Source organism: Lepidochelys olivacea, assembly GCF_965140295.1.
Source record: "Lepidochelys olivacea isolate rLepOli2 genome assembly, chromosome: 11".
NCBI lineage: Eukaryota > Metazoa > Chordata > Testudines > Cheloniidae > Lepidochelys > Lepidochelys olivacea.
This window is the reverse complement of record NC_140421.1, coordinates 69365522-69386321: the sequence shown is the minus strand read 5'-3', so window position 1 is coordinate 69386321 and position 20800 is coordinate 69365522. Positions and strand designations below refer to the sequence as shown.

Genomic DNA, 20800 nt, shown 5'->3' with positions numbered 1-20800 from the left:
TAAGGTGTTCCAAAATTTCCCCTCTGCTGTACTGAGGTTCTTTAGAATTCAGGACCTTAGATACAGTATTTAGGTCAAGCCAGCTCCAGAGAACACAGGATTTTGCCTATAAAATATGCAGATTTGCAAGGTTGTAGGTTGTCAGAGCACATCGCAAATCCCATCTATTTAACCAGGCTTTGGGGGTTAGGGAAGGTGCAAGACAATTGGTATTATTAGTGTGGGGGCTATTTTATGCAGCAGATGTTTAAAAAAAATTGGTCTTTTTTTATTTTGATTTTTTATATTTGTATGGATTCTGTTTTATAATTGACAAATATACCTATGTAGTTAAATAAAACGTATTTGTTTGCATAGAAATCAAAATTAAGAAAGTAAAACAACATAACATGAGCCCCTGCAGAGTGCTGTGGCTCTGGAGGTCAAAGTTGCAGTCCCTGCTATGCTGACCAAGAGGGTGACCATCACTTACTGCTGCAACTGTTTGGGCCAAAGCATGGTGAATCCAACATAAGGCACATCAGAAGATCAACATGTCAGTACAAAGGTTGATTGATGAAGGTCTCTCTTTCTTTGCCCCATAACATTGTTTCATACTTGTGTTGGGTCTAAAAATCATTACTTTGAAAAAAACAAAAACGCCCTACAGATTTATTTATGCCACCCCAAATAAAGAAAAAATTGCAACTCCAAAATGCCTCCCTTTCAGATTTAGCAATAGTGACTTAAAATACAAAGTGCTGCTTGTAAAATAGTTTCTCCTGAGATTGAAGAATTTTAAAGCATCTCATTTGGTCGGAAGACCTACTTCTGTTCTAGTCGCCAACCCTAGCAAGTAGGTAATTCACATCCATTTCACAGTCTGCTATCAAACCTACACCAAAATTATGCCTTTGACACACTGCCTTTGACTTGTATAACTGTGTTCTCAGATGTCTGAAAGATTAACTACATAGTGTTTTTCAGAGTGTAAAAATGTAAATTACCAATAAGATTTTCCTTTTATATGCAAGAAGTGTTTAACTATTTATTTAATTTAAAAAGTCAGACAAAAGCAGCTAAAGAACTACACCATGGAAACTCCCTAAATAAAACTATTAAGGAGTACTTCTTATCGAATAGACTCTAGTTAATTATACTGAAGATTGAGACTTTTCCATCTTGTAGCTAATATATGTTTGACAAGACATTTGGTAAAATATTTATCACTTGGAATCAAGAAAAGGAAATAGTCATACTCTCACACAGAGACGTCTCCTGTTCCTTTTTTTTTTTTTTTTTTTTTTTAAACTAGAGTAGTGATCAACAGGAAAAAATCTATTTGCACATGCTCAGTAGACACTTAGTGCGTGATACTGCAACCTTAATATTTATTTAAAATAGTATTTTTATTACTTACTAGCCAAATGAAAACAATTTACTTAAGGTGGACGTCACTCACTTTATAGGTTTCAGAGTAGCAGCCGTGTTAGTCTGTATTCGCAAAAAGAAAAGGAGGACTTGTGGCACCTTAGAGACTAACCAATTTATTAGAGCATAAGCTTTCGTGAGCTACAGCTCACTTCCTCAGATGCATATCGTGGAAACTGCAGCAGGCTTTATATATACACAGAGAATATGAAACAATACCTATTCCCACCCCACTGTCCTGCTGGTAATAGCTTATCTAAAGTGATTTCCAGCACAAATCCAGGTTTTCTCACCCTCCACCCCCCCACACAAATTCACTCTCCTGCTGGTGATAGCCCATCCAAAGTGACAACTCTTTACACAATGTGCATGACAATCAAGCTGGGCTATTTCCTGCATAAATCCAGGTTCTCACATCCCCCCCACCCCCATACACACACAAACTCACTCTCCTGCTGGTAATAGCTCATCCAAACTGACCACTCTTCAAGTTAAAATCCAAGTTAAACCAGAACATCTGGGGGGGGGGGGGGGTAGGAAAAAACAAGAGGAAACAGGCTACCTTGCATAATGACTTAGCCACTCCAAGTCTCTATTTAAGCCTAAATTAATAGTATCCAATTTGCAAATGAATTCCAATTCAGCAGTTTCTCGCTGGAGTCTGGATTTGAAGTTTTTTTGTTTTAAGATAGCGACCTTCATGTCTGATCGCGTGACCAGAGAGATTGAAGTGTTCTCCAACTGGTTTATGAATGTTACAATTCTTGACATCTGATTTGTGTCCATTTATTCTTTTACGTAGAGACTGTCCAGTTTGACCAATGTACATGGCAGAGGGGCATTGCTGGCACATGATGGCATATATCACATTGGTGGATGTGCAGGTGAACGAGCCTCTGATAGTGTGGCTGATGTTATTAGGCCCTGTGATGGTGTCCCCTGAATAGATATGTGGGCACAGTTGGCAACGGGCTTTGTTGCAAGGATAAGTTCCTGGGTTAGTGGTTCTGTTGTGTGGTATGTGGTTGTTGGTGAGTATTTGCTTCAGGTTGCGGGGCTGTCTGTAGGCAAGGACTGGCCTGTCTCCCAAGATTTGTGAGAGTGTTGGGTCATCCTTTAGGATAGGTTGTAGATCCTTAATAATGCGTTGGAGGGGTTTTAGTTGGGGGCTGAAGGTGACGGCTAGTGGCGTTCTGTTATTTTCTTTGTTAGGCCTGTCCTGTAGTAGGTAACTTCTGGGAACTCTTCTGGCTCTATCAATCTGTTTCTTTACTTCTGCAGGTGGGTATTGTAGTTGTAAGAAAGCTTGACAGAGATCTTGTAGGTGTTTGTCTCTGTCTGAGGGGTTGGAGCAAATGCGGTTGTATCGCAGAGCTTGGCTGTAGACGATGGATCGTGTGGTGTGGTCAGGGTGAAAGCTGGAGGCATGCAGGTAGGAATAGCGGTCAGTAGGTTTCCGGTATAGGGTGGTGTTTATGTGACCATTGTTTATTAGCACTGTAGTGTCCAGGAAGTGGATCTCTTGTGTGGACTGGACCAGGCTGAGGTTGGTGGTGGGATGGAAATTGTTGAAATCATGGTGGAATTCCTCAAGGGCTTCTTTTCCATGGGTCCATGCCATCATGTGCCAGCAATGCCCCTCTGCCATGTACATTGGTCAAACTGGACAGTCTCTACGTAAAAGAATAAATGGACACAAATCAGATGTCAAGAATTGTAACATTCATAAACCAGTCGGAGAACACTTCAATCTCTCTGGTCACGCGATCACAGACATGAAGGTCGCTATCTTAAAACAAAAAAACTTCAAATCCAGACTCCAGCGAGAAACTGCTGAATTGGAATTCATTTGCAAATTGGATACTATTAATTTAGGCTTAAATAGAGACTTGGAGTGGCTAAGTCATTATGCAAGGTAGCCTGTTTCCTCTTGTTTTTTCCTACCCCCCCCCCCCAGATGTTCTGGTTTAACTTGGATTTTAACTTGAAGAGTGGTCAGTTTGGATGAGCTATTGCCAGCGGGAGAGTGAGTTTGTGTGTGTATGGGGGTGGGGGGGATGTGAGAACCTGGATTTATGCAGGAAATAGCCCAGCTTGATTGTCATGCACATTGTGTAAAGAGTTGTCACTTTGGATGGGCTATCACCAGCAGGAGAGTGAATTTGTGTGGGGGGGTGGAGGGTGAGAAAACCTGGATTTGTGCTGGAAATCACTTTAGATAAGCTATTACCAGCAGGACAGTGGGGTGGGAATAGGTATTGTTTCATATTCTCTGTGTATATATAAAGCCTGCTGCAGTTTCCACGATATGCATCTGAGGAAGTGAGCTGTAGCTCACGAAAGCTTATGCTCTAATAAATTGGTTAGTCTCTAAGGTGCCACAAGTCCTCCTTTTCTTTTTACTCACTTTATATTTATCTAGATTACAGAGTATTTAAAATATTAGTATAAAATGCTTTATTTAGCATGAAAGAAGGAAGAAAAAATGGGAAACCTCTGAATTCCTCCTAGTCTCATTTACTTTCTTCCCTCCAAAGCAGTTGTCACCACCGGTAAATCGCGATCAACTGGTCGATCATGGAGTCTCTGCCCAGTCTATCACAGTCTCTGGCCGCTACAAGTCCAGTGGCACAGCAGGGCTAAGGCATGCTCCCTGCCTCTCCTGGCCCCACACTGCTCCTGGAAGCTGCTGGCATGTCCCTGCGTCGGGAGGGGGTGGGGTCTCCACGTGCTGCTCCTACCTGTAGGCACTGCCCACACAGTGGAACGGGAACGGTAAACTGCGGCCAATGGGAGCTGCGGGGGCTGTGCCTACAGGGAGGGGCAGTGCAAGGAGCCATGTGCCCCCCTCCAGGGGCCGCAAGGACATGTTGGCAGCTTCTGGGAGTGGCACGGGGCCGGGGTGGGCGGGCAGGCAGGGAGCCTGCCTTAGCCCCGCTGCACCACCCACCTGGAGCCACCTGAGATAAGGGCCGGCAAGAGCCCGCACCCCAACCCCCTGCCCTAGCCCTGAGCCCCTCCCAGACCCCAACCCCCTACCCCAGCCCTGAGCCCCCTCCTGCACCCAAACTCCCTCCCAGAACTTGCATCCCTTACCTCCTCTTGCACCCAAACCCCCTGTCCCAGGCTCAGCCTGGAGCCCCCTCACACACTCTGAACCCCTCGGCCCCAGCCTAGAGCCTGCACCCCAACCCCCTGTTCCAGCCCAGTGAAAGTGGGTGAGGGAGAGCGCGTGACGGGGCGGGGGGATGGATGAAGTGATGGGGTAGATTCTGGGTTGCACTTATTCAAAAAGTGATCTTGTGCTTAAAAACGTTGGAGACCACTGCTCCAAAGTAATATTTGAACGTTTCTGAAGAATTTCAGAAGCAGTAAACAAGCTCTGTTTCAGTTTCAGAGAGACAGAGTCAGCCATGCATGTCACAGGCTCCGAATCCGTAACAGCATGCATACAAAACAACATACTTTCTTCTTACTGGAGCCCTTGATATTTGCCCATATAGTTACATTACAGCATAGCAGACTTTCTTTTATAAACCAGCGCTCCCACTGGATTTCTGAACTAGCTTCAGAATGAACACTACAATGATAATGAAAACTAAATGCAACACCCCCCCATGAGACTAGGCAACAGGAATATACTCCCACTAAATAATTCTGTATTCAGAAAGTATTACCAAAGTTTTGGAAAACAGGAATGGCTTCATTAAATTCTTCTAGTGTACTCTGCCATCCTCATGAAATGTCTTTTACATGTCTGGGAGCAATAATTACTACCATTCAAAAACAGGGAAACTGCAAGAAGCAGTTAAAAGAAACAGGGTATGTTTTTGCACATTTCTTATGAAGCAGGGATTATTAAAGGTCATAGTTTTTTGGTTTTTTTTTAAAAATAAGCGTTCTTTCACTAATTTTTCAGAGAGCCAAGATGAGTGCACTCTGTCTCTCTCATATCCTGGGACCAACAAAACTATACGCTGATTTCTCCATGAAGTTTAAAAAATGAAAGTCAGTCCCACAAAGTCTGCAATGCAGTTACGCTACAGAAATCAAAACAATGAACTTAACCCATAGTCTTGAGACTAGGTAAAGGAGAAATATCAGACTCAAAGTAAAAGTATATTTTATGACAACAGTAGTATAAAGAAAAAAAATTAGGTCCTCAGTTGATGTGAATCGCACCTGGTGAATGTTGTGGCAGGGGCTGGTTCTCTTGGCCAGAAGACATTTGATTTTCTACAGTATGTCTTCTTGATAAGGAGTAGCTCAAGAGTATTCTCAGACATGCAGGGACAAATGTGGTGAGCTTTTTGAAAGTCTGATTTTATAGCCCCATCAAACACTGCTCAGGAGCCATGTGCCTGAGGTGACCAAGGGCCAGAGGTGAAAGCAAGCAAGAGCCGGTATGGCATGCCGGACCTGACCGGCTTCCCCAGGCTGGCGATTTAAAGGAGCTGGGGCTCCCTGCAGTGGCTGGAGCCTCAGGCCCTTTAAATTCCCTCCCGAGCCCCACTGTCGGAGCCCTGGGGTAGCAGTGGCAGGGCTCCGGTGGTGACTTAAAGGACCTTGGGCCCCAGCCGCTGCAGGGAGCCCCGGGCCTGCCGGAGCCCTGCCGCTGCTACCCTGGGGCTCAGGCAGCATGGCTCGGGTGGCACTTTGAAGGCGCTCATATAGTTTTCACAACTATATGAAAGTTTTCCTGCTCTGGTGCTCTGCTGCAAACAGAATCATCCTCTGCTGTACTCTAGGATACAACAGAGCAAAATATAATCCTGACAAATATATAAAAATGAAACCATGAAACTGTACTGCATTTATCTTTACTAAAAAGAGTCCACATGACAGCCTGGCTTTTTTAAGGTATTGTTTACTGGTTGAGTTGGCACTTGTTTTTTTTTAGTCTACTTTAAATCAGATTTGTTATGTCTAATTGTTCATCTCTGGAACCAATTTATGAAACGTAGCCATATCTAGTAAACGGAACAGAAAGGTTATTTTAAATAAGAATCTAATGTAAATATAATCAAGGCTATGTTGGTATAGAAGACAATGGGTGAAATCTGGTTTAAAAACAATTGCAGGAATCTTATAGATGTCATTCTACTAGTATCATCAATAAGGACTTAAAATAGTAAACATTTTGTTTAAATCATTGGGCAATTCAATTCATATTTATAAATTTATCCAATGCAAATGAAAATATTTTTATTAAAATTAGTGATGCAAAATATTGCACAGAATTACACCAGGCAGCATATATTGTAGATGACAGGATACTGAGGTATAAAGCTATTGTTTTATGGATAAATAGAAGTATTTGAAGTCTACTCGGGTTACAAAGGTTGGTGCATATTCGTACCCGTTGATGATATGACAAACTAATTAGTGAGCTTACTCTGATCAGGGGGTCTTGAGCAGCGTAAGACCACATTTCTGGGGTGCAAGGCTGGGGATAGGGGAATTCGAGGTCATCTCCCGATATACAGTTCATGAGTGGCTAAGAAAGGCTTCATGTATGTTGCTGGGTGCGCCTCTGCATGCTGCTGGCTGAGAGAACAGAGCCTGAAGTAGCTTGCTGTTCACTAGCATATCAGTGTAGGAGAAGAGCCTGGGCAGGAGAGTTAAAGGGGTCACAGTGGTTCTACAGACCAGACTGCAGCCTGGGGGTGTCACACATACCAGAAAAGATAATATGTTTAACTACTCTGTTATCCTGCCTCAAGCTGTTGCTTTCACAAAATGATAAATTACAGATAATTTCAAGCATGAATTTTATACTTAAGAGTTTTACACTTCTAAACATTAAGGCTACCTATTCCTATATATTTTAAAAATATGAACGTTACTGTCATGGAATCATAAAACCCATGCTAATAGCTATAGAGTTTAGCTACTATATTTGGACATACAAAAACAGCTCTCTCCTATAAGAATCTTCCTCACTGCTGCACATACTAAACTTACTGACCTGCGTTTTATTTGCTCTACCTGCAAGTACCAGGAACGCACTCAACCCAATAAGATAGGGGAATTACTGGTGGCGTGGGTGCCAACAGGCCTCATGTGATGACACATAATACCGCCCCTCCATCCCATTCCCTCCCCCCCCACACACACACTCTAGAGAAAGAGATGCAATGACCTCTCTCTGGGAGAAATGAGAGTAAGGAGGAGAACCAGCTAAGAAAAAAAATCCTTGAAGAAGGGGGCAGAATATCATTTCCCTCTCCATCCTATTTACCAGCAATTTTAATCTCTCAAACAACATGTCAGGAACTATGAACATGTGGATATTATTCAGCCCTGCCCTCTCAAGGCAGTCATCAAAGTTGTCAATCCCAAGCAGTGACATCAGACCCAGTCCACTGAACTCCCCTTCTTTTGAAGCCTGAACTTTCAGGTCAGCTGCTGGAGCAACTGAAAACACACCTCCGCAAACAGAGAAGGAAGAATTATCTGATGTGCTAAGCAATCAAAAATTTGCAAGTAAATTAAAAAATTAGGCTCTCATTGTTGCATATCTCAATCCTTAGATGTGAGAGATGACTCAGCAGTAAGTTCGACCCTCTATTCGACATTGATGAGTCCTCATCTGGAGTACTGTGTCCTGTTTTGGACCCCACACTAGAAGGAGGATGTGGAAAAATTGGAAAACGTCCAGCAGAGGGTAACAAAAATGATTAGGAGACTGGAACACATGACTTATGAGGAGACACTGAGGGAACTGAGATTGTTTAGTCTGCGGAAAAGAAGAACGAGGTGGGATTTGATAGCTGCTTTCAACTACCTGAAAGGGGGTTCCAAAGAGGATGGGTCTAGACTGTTCTCAGTGGTAGCACATGACAGAGCAAGGAGTAATGGTCTCAAGTTGCAGTGGGGGAGGTTTAGGTTGGATATTAGGAAAAACTATGTCACTAGGAGGGTGGTGAAGCACTGGAATGGGCTACCTAGGGAGGTGGTGGAATCTCCATCCTTAGAGGTTTTAAGGCCTGGCTTAATAAAGCCCTGGCTGGGATGATTTAGTTGGGGATTGGTCCTGCTTTGAGCAGGGGGTTAGACTAGATGACCTCCTGAGGTCCCTTCCAACACTGATTCTATGATTAAGTTCACTGCTTGCTATTGATCGCTCTGAAGACTCCCACATGCTGGCTGGGCAGATCACCACCAGCGTACACATTTACTTCCTTTCTGTGACAGTAACAAAGATTCTACTGTGATATATAGGCAGGGCTTGTAGCACCACCTATTATTAAGGTTGCCCTGCACTTCCCATTACAATATACTGTTTTCAGTTGCTTATAACTTTGCCAAACTGAACATTCGGATTGAAATTTTCCATATTGATGTCTGTCTCCATATATATATTTTTTTAAATCCATACAATTTTAGCCAAAAATACTTCAACTGTTTCCAAGAATGAGATTTAGTGGAAAATATCTTGTTTTGTCCATGTAAAAAAAAATAAAAAAAATCATGAGACATTTTCTTTGAAATGGTCTAGTGACCCTGTGCTTTGCACTAGGGCCTTGACATTTGGCAGGGAGTGGCCTCTATATTAGGGAAGTGCGCTTGGTCATTCCTGTGAAAATCCACCCAAATTTGGCTAAGTTTAAGCTTTTGAAAAAGAAATCACAACTCACACATGCTCAGTAGACTTCGATGTTTAATAGCAAAAATCCCTGATTCCTTCCTCACTTATCATGCTCAAGCTTCCCACAGCTTCTAGTGCTGACCAGACTATGCATGTACCATCCCCACAGAGTGACTGAGCATACTCCAGCCCCAGACTAAGGAGGCAAAGCCAGACTTTCCTGTAATTGCTGCTCGGGGCTGGGGCTGGGGCCAGGTGCTGTAACTGAGATCAGGGGGCCCCTCTCGCAAGTTTCCAATTATACCCTTCATCTCCGCTGGCACTTAGGCAGAGTGGAAGCAGCAGCTGTTGGATTTGAATGCAGAACCGAAAAATGCCAGACTGGGGAAGGAGGGGAGTAGATTGGAACAAGGAGTCTGGTAAGATTGGGACAGGAGAGACTGGAAGTTGGAGAGAACAGAAGGGAAGGCTGGGACTGGCAGGGCAAGGAGACTGGGAACCAGTGAGAAAACTAGGAGCTAACTGGCTGTGTGTGTGTGTGGTGGTGGAGAGGCACTGAGATCGGATGAGAAGCCAGAAGCAGAGCACTGGGCTTGGCCAGGAAAGGAGACAGACTGGGTGTGGGGATGGAGAGAGAATGGAAGATGGGGAGGGAAGCATGTATTGGAACTCGAACAGGAAACTCTGAAGGCTGGGCAAGAAGACTGGGACTAGAATGAGAAGTGGGAGGGGAAACTGGAATTATGCAGGCAGGGATAAGAAGCCAGGGCAGGAGAAGAGACAGAACTGAGACAGGGAAGAAAGGGCTATGCCCACTAAAGCACACTCTTCTCTGAAGTCTGGAATGGAATCCAAGCTTCCTGAATCTATCATTCCTCTATTCTCAACTAATATCTGTGAAAAGCACTGGCCTAGTGTGTGTATAATGGCCTTTCAGTTCTGGTCCCTATAGATGGTGAAAACCTTATTCCTTTATCTTAACTGGCAGAGGTCTGTGTGATGGATCTAGAGGTTCCAACCTCGTTAATCAACTCAGAGGATGACACCACATTAGGGCTGTCAAGCGATTAAAAAAAATTGCAATTAATTATGCTGTTAATAATAGAATACCATTTATTTAAACATTTTTGGATGTTTTCTACATTTTCAAAATATATTGATTTCAATTACTACACAATAGAAAATGTACAGTGCTCACTTTATATTTTTTATTACAAATATTTGCACTGTAAAATACAAAAATAGTATTTTTCAATTCACCTAACAGAAGTACTGTAGTGCGATCTCTATCATGAAAGGTGAAATTACAAATGTAAAATTATGTACAAAAATAACTGCATTAATAAAAATATAAAACTTTAGAGCCTACAAGTCCACTCAGTCCTACTTTGTGCTCAGACAAACAAGTTTGTCTACATTTGCAAGAGATGCTGCTGTCCGCTTCTTGTTTACAACGTCACCTGAAAAGTGAGAACAGGCGTGCGCATGGAACTGTTGTAGCTGGCATCGCAAGATATTTATGTGCCAGATGTACTAAAGATTCATATGTCCCTTCATGCTTTAACCATGCGTCCTCTTTTGTTTATCATTTTACAGTGCAAATATTTGCAATCAAAAATAATATAAAGTGAGCACTGTACACTTTCTATTCTGGTGACATAAATTAAATTTATCACCACATGACTATAATTTTACATACAGCTCACAACTACACTCATTTTTTCAGTTTATACTACATACCTAGTATACATATATTACATATGCAATAACCATTCTGTGTGTTTGAATAATACTAACACAATTTATACACACACACACACATATATATATTAAACATACACTTCCATGTATTCGAGCTTATGTAGATCCATCCAAGGATCTCTTTTACAAACACTGAAAAACGTAGCCACAAAATCTATGAGGGTGGCAATGAGGCATAATATTGGTTTTACAGATGCAAAAACTCAGCTGGAGAGTTTAAGGGACTTATCCTTGGCCACACAGAAATCCATGGCCAGGACTCCTTACACAGAACATTTTTCCTCCTTTGATATACAAATTAAAATATTTGTATTTCAAACAATGTACTCATTTTGGGTATACTAAATTTGCAAAAGAATGGGCTCACTGGATGGACCACAAATAATTAGAAGGGAAAGGATTAATCAATCACTGGATTTTTATGTAGTCACACTTCATATCCAGAAACAAGCTACAAGCATTTGCCATTACCAAAGAGGCTATTTCAGCCTCAGCACTTACTTTTTAAAGCCATTTGTGTATTAAAGAGAAGAATGAATTTACTATGCTCCCATTCAGGTCACATCACCAGCACCCTGTACCGGAAACCTACTGACTGCTATACTTACCTACATGCCTCCAGCTTCCATCCAGGACACACCACATGATCCATTGTCTACAACCAAGCTCTAAGATACAACCACATTTGCTCCAATCCCTCAGACAGAGACAAACACCTACAAGATCTCTATCAAGCATTCTTAAAACTACAATACCCACCTGCTGAAGTGAAAAAACAGATTGACAGAGCCAGAAGAGTACCCAGAAGTCACCTACTACAGGACAGGCCCAACAAAGGAAATAACAGAACGCCACTAGCTGTCACCTTCAGCCCCAACTAAAACCTCTCCAGCGCATCATCAAAGAGTTACAACCTATCCTGAAAAATGATACCTCACTCTCACAGATCTTGGGAGACAGACCAGTCCTTGCTTACAGACAGCCCCCCAACCTGAAGCAAATACTCACCAGCTACCACATACCACACAATAAAAACACTAACCCAGGAACCTATCCTTGCAACAAAGCCCGATGCCAACTCTGTCCACATATTTATTCAAGTGACACCATCATAGGACCTAATCACAGTAGCCATGCCATCAGGGGCTCATTCACCTTCACATCTACGAATTTGATATATGCCATCATGTGCCAGCAATGCCCCTCTACCATGTACATTGGTCAAAACGGACAGTCTCTATGCAAAAGAATAAATGGACACAAATCTGACATCAGGAATCATAACATTCAAAAACCAGCAGGAGAACACTTCAACCTCTCTGGCCACTCAGTAAAAGCTTTAAGGGTGGCAGTTTTGCAACAGAAAAGCTTCAAAAACAGACTCCAGCGAGAAACTGCTGAGCTTGAATTAGTATGCAAACTAGATACCATTAACTTGGGTTTGAATAGAGACTGGTTGTGGCTGGGTCATTACACATATTGAATCTATTTCCTTAAGTATTCTCACACCCTTGTCAACTGTCTAAATGGGCCATCTTGATTATCACTACAAAAGTTTTTTTCTCCTGCTGATAATAGCTCATCTTAACTAATTAGCATCTCAGTTTGTATGGTAACTTCCAACTTATCTGTACATATTGTATGGTAACTTCCAACATATATATATGTTCCATTCTATGGATCCGATGAAGTGGGCTGTAGCCCACAAAAGCTTATGCTCTAATAAATTTGTTAGTCTCTAAGGTGCCACAAGTACTCCTGTACTTTGAAGATAATAGCTAGATATTTAACTGATCCACCTCTTCAGAAACTTCTTCTACAGAAAGTCTCAAAATTTCAAACTGTATAACATTAAAGTGCACTATGGATGTTTTAGTGAGCGACAGCAGTGTCCACAGTGCTCAGCAAGCTAGTACACTGGAGATTTACATCCTGGCTTACTGAGCACCCAGTCTCCATGTAGGCAATACCAAAAATCTGAATTTCACTGAAGTCAACAGGACTATTCACATGAATAGGGTTTTGCAGGATCTACCCTTACTATTAACCAGTCTTTCAGCAGGTAAAATGTTGCCCTATAAATATAAGTTCAAGAGTATAGAGAACTCACTAAAAGAGCTTAACATTAAAACACATGGGATGACGTTTCTTCATTAGTAGCAGAGAGTCAGTTTACAAGACAATATAGACAGAATATCATGACTAGCTTTTTGGTTTGCCAAAGCATTGGTTTTTATTTTATATCCACAGAATCACAGAATATCAGGGTTGGAAGGGACCTCAGGAGGTCATCTAGTCCAACCCCCTGCTCAAAGCAGGACCAATCCCCAATTTTTGCCCCAGATCCCAAAGCCCCCTCAAGGATTGAACTCACAACCCTGGGTTTAGCAGGCCAATGCTCAAACCACTGAGCTATCCCTCCCCCCACATTTGTCTGTACAGCTATGCAAATGGATTTTAACAAATAAAGTTAAAATTAATATTTTGATTATAAGGCAGAGAAAAAAACAGTGCTAAGTACTAAAAAAAGATCTTCACGTTTTAATAAATGAGGCACTAAGGTTCTTCTGAAGACAAAAATATTAAACTTTTATAGAAACAGCAATACTGTTACCCTAACTTGGCAAAGCATATATTTTATAAACATGAACTGTTCAGAAGATAACTACATCAAAACAGATTTTTATAGCTAAAAAGAAATGGTACCTTTAATGTTCTAGTTGGAGCCCAGCCAGTGCCATCAATTGAATGTTCTCTCAATAAACTGGAACAGACAAGGAGGCATACATTATACAATACAATCTGAAACTGAGAAGCAGTTAAGGTTACTTAAAACTTTATTGACTGCAATCTCTTCAGAAAAAATCAGAACACTAAACTTATATATCCCTCAGAAAATTAGGAAATATTGGTTATTCTTGGGATGCAGAAATTATACCTTTTTTGTATCATATGAAGTATTTTGAGTTGTTAAAAATCCATATAAAAACAACAAAAGGGGGAACTCCCCCAAACTAACTGTTCTAAAATGAAACTGAAAGAACTCCTGATCTTCAAAGCATAATCCAAAATAAGGAACTTTAAAAAAATCCAAGGGTTTACAGAACTGAAAACAAAAATATGATCAAGCATGTATAGATATAACAAATGAAATAACAAGCCTAACAATGTCCCCTCTTAACCGCTGTACACACAGACACACACACAAGCAGTTTCTAGTATGTCCCTCTCACCCACAGCCTGGGTGAATAGGCCTTGCAGAGCACCCTGAGAATCACCAAAATTTAGGCTATTTCATAAGAACATAACAGCGGCCGTACTGGGTCAGACCAAAGGTCCATCTAGCCCAGTATCCTGTCTTGCAACAATGGCCAGTGCCATGTGCCCCAGAGGGAATGAACAAAACAGGTAATCACCACATGATCACCTGTCGCCCATTCCCAGCTTCTGGCAAGGTAGGGGAAGGAGAGATATTTTGCAGCATCCCTTATGTTGCAAGAGCTTCATTTTCAGTGCCACTGTCGATCAGGAATAGGAAAAAACCTGACTTTTTTTAAGTTTGTCAAAAATTTGCAAAATACTAATATGTAATAGCCATAATTTTGAAATATGAATCTGTCAAACCCAGGTGGAAAAATCCAGGTAAAAGTCCAATGAATCACACAATCCCTTGTTGGCCGCTTCTTGTCCTTTATGCCAAGGAATCTCCACCTTCAGGGTCTCAGCTGATCAACAGTAGCACCGTAGTTGGAAGAAAGAAGCGATGTTGCAAGAGGAGAGGACCCAAGCCATTTTAAGGCATTACGAGTCAAACCCAACACCTTAACTCCACTTGGAAGTAAAGAGGCCTCAGGGTACATCCCAGAGCATAGATGTCACATACTCAGACTGAGAAACATTGGTTAATGGAGGAATAAAAGAGGGAAATGAGAAAGATAGCTCCAAAGGAATTCCTGTGCTAAAACCTACACAATGTACCTAATCCATGTGGATTTACGTGGAAACAGCTGTATGAATTACATATGGCTGGATTCTGCTACACCTACATATAATGTATAGAAGAGATTAATCTGTGTAAACTGTACATTTTTGTTTAGTACTGAAGTCCATTATTTAAATACTTCACCTAGTTTTAAGATGAATAATTAGAAAAAACACTTGAACAGAGCTTTTTAGATTTAATTTTTAGCCTTTCATTGAAAATACCTGGACCCCTCTTAATTGCACCAAACTATTTGGCAATTATGTGATGTACTCAAATAGAATTTAAGATAAGAGTAAATGTGCTTTCATTTGTGAACAGAACAAATTTTCACTCAGGTCAAGTCTATATTATAGTGGCACAACAATAGAAGGGGTTATGCTGCCAACGTAGTTAATCTTCCTCTCCGAGATGCCTTTTTCAGTTGACCTACTTGAATCTACACTAGGTTAGGTCAACCTAACTATGCTACACAAGGCACAAAATTTTTCAGTCCCAAGTAATGTAGCTAGGTCTATCTAATTTTTAGACCAGGCCTCAGATCTGCAGAAATAAAAGGCTAGTGCCCCATGCCTACTTGGCAATAAAAAGTGCTGCCAATTTACTACCATCTTGCTACAGATAACTTTCTCCTTTTCATTGCATAGGGTTTTACTGAACTGGTGTTTTATTTTGCGATCTTTTAGCTACCTCTAGTGTCATCCATAACTAAACCACAACAAAATCTTAAAAACAAACACCCCTACTCCAAGAAACCCCCAAAATTAGAGTTGATAGACTGCATATATGATTAAGTAATCAGAGCTTTCCTATATGGTAATACCAATGAAATAAATATGTGCTTAGCCAGTATGCTAAGTATAAATATATTAGGAAATTAACCTGTAATAAAATGCCCTATGTTTTCCCTAAAATTAATTAGTAATGACACCAGGCAACATGAATCCTTCCTAGCTGTGCTACTCAACTAATTATCCTCATCCTTCTGTTGCCTTAGTGCTAGTCTCATTGCTATGCCCTGATAACGAGAAAATTTTCAACTATCACTATATGATTCAAGATTTATTTCAATAGCACAATGAACTACAGTAAAACCCAAGAGTTACAAACACCTTGGGAATGGAGGTTCGTAACTCTGAAATGTTCGAAACCCTGAGCAAAACGTTATGGTTGTTCTTTCAAAAGTTTACAACTGAACAGTGACTTAATACAGCTTTGAAACTTTACTTTGAAGACAAATGCTGCTTTCTTGGAAAGGAAAAATAGAATTCTGCAGGGACCATTAATTCTGCCCAAATTCTGCATTACACAGTGATGCAGAATTCCCCCAGAAGTATATTCTTATAGAAGGAAAGTAAAACATGAATGATCTGAAAAAGGATTTTTATGTGTACGTAAAGGATAGTGGTATATTTAGCTTGATTTTAGTACTGCTGCCCTCATAAAACTTTGCTAAATTAACACAACAGAATTCAATGGTAGGCCAGGGCTTGGATGTGGCACCAAGTATCCTGTTTCACAGGTGCTTGGCTGGCTGGTTCTTGCTCACATGCTCAAGGTCTAACAGATCACCATATGTGGAGTCAGGAAGGAATTTCCTCCCCGGTCTGACTGGCAGAGACCTTGGGTTTTTTCACCTTCCTCTGCACTGTGTGGGTGCAGGTCACTTGACAGGATTATCTTCCCAAATCTCATTTAATCATTTGTCTGCGGGACCTCAGGCACTGTTGCATCTCAGTTCCTCCTATTCTCTAGCTGTGGCACTTAAAAAGTCTAGCCTCTGTTGGGCTGTCAAACTTTGGTCCAGTTTCAGTTGTTGGATTTAGTGTAAGTACCAGTGCTGGGTGGTGTATGCACAAGAGGTAAGACAAGGTTGATCTGATGACCTCTTCTTTCTTAAAACTATGATAATCTCTAAGCCTGTTCAGATAGTTTACAGTGATTTAAAAATCAGGATTAAATAAATTTACATATAAAAAGCAAAAAAGTACTTAACACTATAAACCAGGGGCGGGCAAACTTTTTGGCCTGAGGGCCACATCGGGGTTGCGAAACTGTATGGAGGGCCAGGTAGGGAAGGCTGTGCCTCCCCAAACTGCCTGGACCCTGTCCCCTATCTGCCCCCTCCCATTTCCTGCCCCCGTCAGAACCTCTGACCCATCCAAACCCCCCCACCCCCGTTCCTTGTCCCCTGAACAACCCCTCCCGAGACCCCCCCATCCCTAACCGCCCCCCCCGGACCCTACCCCCTATCCAACCCCCCCAGCTCCCTGACTGTCCCGACCCCTATCCACACCTCTGCCCCCTGACAGGCCCCGCAGGACTCTCACACCTATCCAACCTCCACAGTCCCCTGACCGCCCCCCCCGCAACCTCTGCCCCCTGCTCCCTGTCCCCTGACTGACCCCTAGGATCAGCTGCCCCTTATCCAATTTCTGCGCACACACACCCTGCTCCCTGCCCCCTTACCATGCCGCTCAAAGCAGCAGGAACTCGCAGCCATGCTGCCCAGTAGGAGCAGCTGACCAGAACACTGGCGGGGGCAGAGAGCTGATGCTGCGGGGGGTGGGGGGGGGGTTGAGAGACGAAGAGAGCAGGGAGGGGCCGGGGGCTAGTGTCCCCGGCCAGGAGCTCAGGGGCCAGGCAGGACAGTCCCATGGGCTAGATGTGCTTTAACAAAGGGCTGCAAGGATCACTAGTCCCATTTTAGAGATGGAGGTTCTGGGAGAGGAAGTGACTTGCCCAAGGTCACACAGCAGGTAAGTGCCATAGCCAAGAAAAGGACACAGCCTCTCAAGAATCACTGCCTTTCAAGAAAGCTTTCATGAGATTGTAGTTGGGTCTAGATGAAAATGGGCTCTGAGTTATTAAACAATTTTAAAAAACTAATTTCACACAAATTATTAGAATGACTGAAAACTGGCAAAATTTTGCTGTTCTTTTTCAAATTTCAAACTAGATTGGTTCACTGATCACATATAAAGCCCCACATCAGTCCTGGCCCAAGTTCACACCTCTGACTGCACACACTGATATCTGGCTGATCTTACACAGCACTCCTTTCCAGCGTGCAGAGTGGCAACTTTGATCTTGGCTCCATTTGCTCTCCCTGATGCAGTATCAGAGCATGGAGCATGAAGCAGATACTTATGAAAACTTTTAAGTTCCCTGCTTTGCCTGAATCTAGGCAGGCAGAGAACTTCCAACCAGGCTTCCCATACTGCCACTCCTCCTACACCTCCAGAACTGACTGCATCTTTATCACATTTAACTGGGATGCTTGGAGTTTATACTCCCTCCAAAGATTTGGGGGGGGGGGGATCTCTAAAAAATTAACCCAACTTCTAGTGGCAAGGTGAAAAGCAGCAGAAAGCAGGTACCATGTTCTGAGCAGCTATTTGGGCTGCTCCAGGGACATTTCATCCCACAAAAGCTACTCTAAGGCTCCTGGCCTGGAAGGGGCACTTTAGGCCACTCTAGGCCCCAAAAAGAGGATGACAGAACTGGGGAAGGACTGGAGACCAAGGGAGAGTTTAAAAGCTCAAGTAGAAGGATGAGGAAAGTAGAAATGAAGGGACAGAGAAGGTGAGGAGAGAAGGGGAGAGTGACCAAAAAACCCCAAAGGACAAGCACAAAGCATAGAGAAGTGAGAACGGAGAAACAGGGGAAGGTCTGAAACAAGATGTGGGGAAGAAAAATAAAAATCAGAGAGGCCTATAGAGGACAGGGTAAAGAATACATTGGGGGAGGGTGCAGGGTTGGCAATTGCTCCAGATTATTTCTTTGAGGAAAAAAGTCACTATCCCAATGGTACCCCCTATCCTGCCACAGTCCTAAGAGTGGTGAGATGATTTGTTCTCACATCCCCGGTCCACACCTGGCACCAGTGTAAGTATTGTGGTCAGGTAAATGGGGCAGCATGAGGGGAAAGGACAGGGAAGTACAAGAGAAAGGGGCAGTGGGGAAAGAACTGAGTAAGAAAGAGTGGGAGTGAATGAGTACATCTCCTGTTGGAAAGGCCCACTGAGTTGATTCCCCTTTGCTATATAAAAAGGTTTGGGTAGTGGAGTGGGAGGGGGAGACCTGCTGGCAGGGTGTCCTCTCTGAAGTCTTTTTGACTATGGAACTTTCTCTGGATTCCCATTTTGCCCGTCCTTCCCCAATAAACTAATTGAGTGACCTTCCAGACATGCTGCAAAAGACATCCGTTTGACAGGGGTTTTGGATATGGTGGAGGGTAGTCTTCCCAGAATGGTAAAGAGAAGAAAGGAGATTGGGGTTTTTTTTTTGTAAGTAATCGGCTGGCTGAGATCCTGTTTGAACTGATTATTTTAATACTGTTGGGATTTTATTGTAGTATTAATTACGTTAGCCACCTAGAACCTTCTACAGGTGTCTATTGGATATTATTTATCTATATAAATAAATAAAATAAATATCCAAAAGCCTTTTTTGTGATGCTCTGCGATCAAGTTGCATATCTGTTCTTGTTCAAACCCTTAAGTGTGCTATATTACACATGAGAAAGCTTTTTCAGTAAAGATGATTTGGAAAAGTTTTTGCAAATCTATTTAAGCCTCTACATCAGTAATGTGTACACATACTACAATACACATATGGATTTTTAAACAATTGAAAAAATAGCTCCTCCATTTAACATATCTGCAAAGACTTAACATTCAGGATTGTGTTTTTCCTTAGTTGACGGCAAAAGAAGCACTGAAAGGGAGTAGTGGAGGGATTTGCTGCTTTTTACCGACTGGTGAGGTCATCAACTCTTTCAGGAAAACCAAATTCCTGAACTAAATAAAAGCGCAGGTACAGTAGCTTACAATACACAAGTGTCAGAAATTAGTTCCAATAAGTTACTCGAAGCTCTGAGGAACAGACTAAACCATGATCTATATACAATTTTTGTACCAATGTAACTATTTTGGTTAGGGGCGATAGTTTTTAAGAAAAAAAGTTAAATCTGTACAGCCTCTAGTATGGCTGAGGTTATTCATTTAGGGGAATAAGTTATATGCATAGGAATCTTCGCACTAGTATACTAGTGGACAAGCCCTTAGCAATTTCTTTCAGACTTGCCCAACCCAAGCTTTCCTTCCAGGCATGATGTTTAGTATCTCGCTGAACAAACACCAATGGTATACACTTAATGTTAACTATATTGTTAACTTTTTTAAGGTAAGTTTAATAGCTGGAAGCAGACATTCCTAGTGAGTACACCTCCTATCTCCTGCCTGCACAGTCTTCTGGCCACATTTCTATAGGATAACTTTCCAAAGCTCTCTTATGTACACAATTAACACTCAGGTACTACACATGTGTAATTACAATAATAGAGACAGACTGCTTTGGTAAACACCTGAATGCTTGCAGCAGGAGAAAGTGAAGTGGGAAGGGAACACGAAGGATGTAGGGTGAACCATGTCTGCAGACTCTTCAGGACTTTGGGATGAGATCAACTGACAGAGGAGATGTAATTTCAGGTTGCAGGGAATGCTGACTGAAAGAAAGACTGGGCTGCTCTTGAATAAGTGGATTACAAGCAGGCAGGTCTTTCGCAAAGAGTGCAGGGGGAGGAAGATAAGAAAATACTCCAATTTCCTTTGTCTAAATTTGGGTCTGGTCCGAGAACATAAAGCCAGACCATCCATAATCACAGAAGAGTTGAAACTCCCATGACCGCATCTTAATATCTAGAATTTTTAAATTTAAAATGGCATATTCTATTTTCTATATCACACTTATCTGTTTTCCTTGAATACAAAAAAGGAGCCTTACTCATTTCACAGGAGTACATTTTAAAATTTAGCTACATTTAAATTCCTGTTGGGACACTGTCAAGTACGATTTCCAACAAAGGTTCTTAAATCAAAGCCATCAATCCTACTCTATGGCTTCTCCTGAGTACTCACTAATTTTCAGAATTATCTACAGACGTGACCCAATTCTGGCAGCACTGAAGTGCATATATTTATGTTACATCCTTTCCAGACCAACGATGGCACACGGAGGCAAACTAGTCTCTTCCATTCCGCTGTCATTTGTCA

At 42.1% G+C, this 20800-nt stretch overlaps 1 protein-coding gene across 3 annotated transcripts in view; it reads right to left on the bottom strand.

Annotated features, from left to right (window-relative positions):
• UBE2F (ubiquitin conjugating enzyme E2 F (putative)) overlaps positions 1-20800 on the bottom strand; it is a 134028-nt gene that overhangs the window by 52909 nt on the left and 60319 nt on the right. For all 3 annotated transcript variants that reach the window (XM_084644145.1, XM_084644144.1, XM_084644146.1), the window contains exon 7: positions 13469-13526. In XM_084644145.1, the coding sequence (XP_084500271.1) occupies positions 13469-13526 (58 nt within the window). The remainder of the gene's footprint in view (positions 1-13468; positions 13527-20800) is intronic.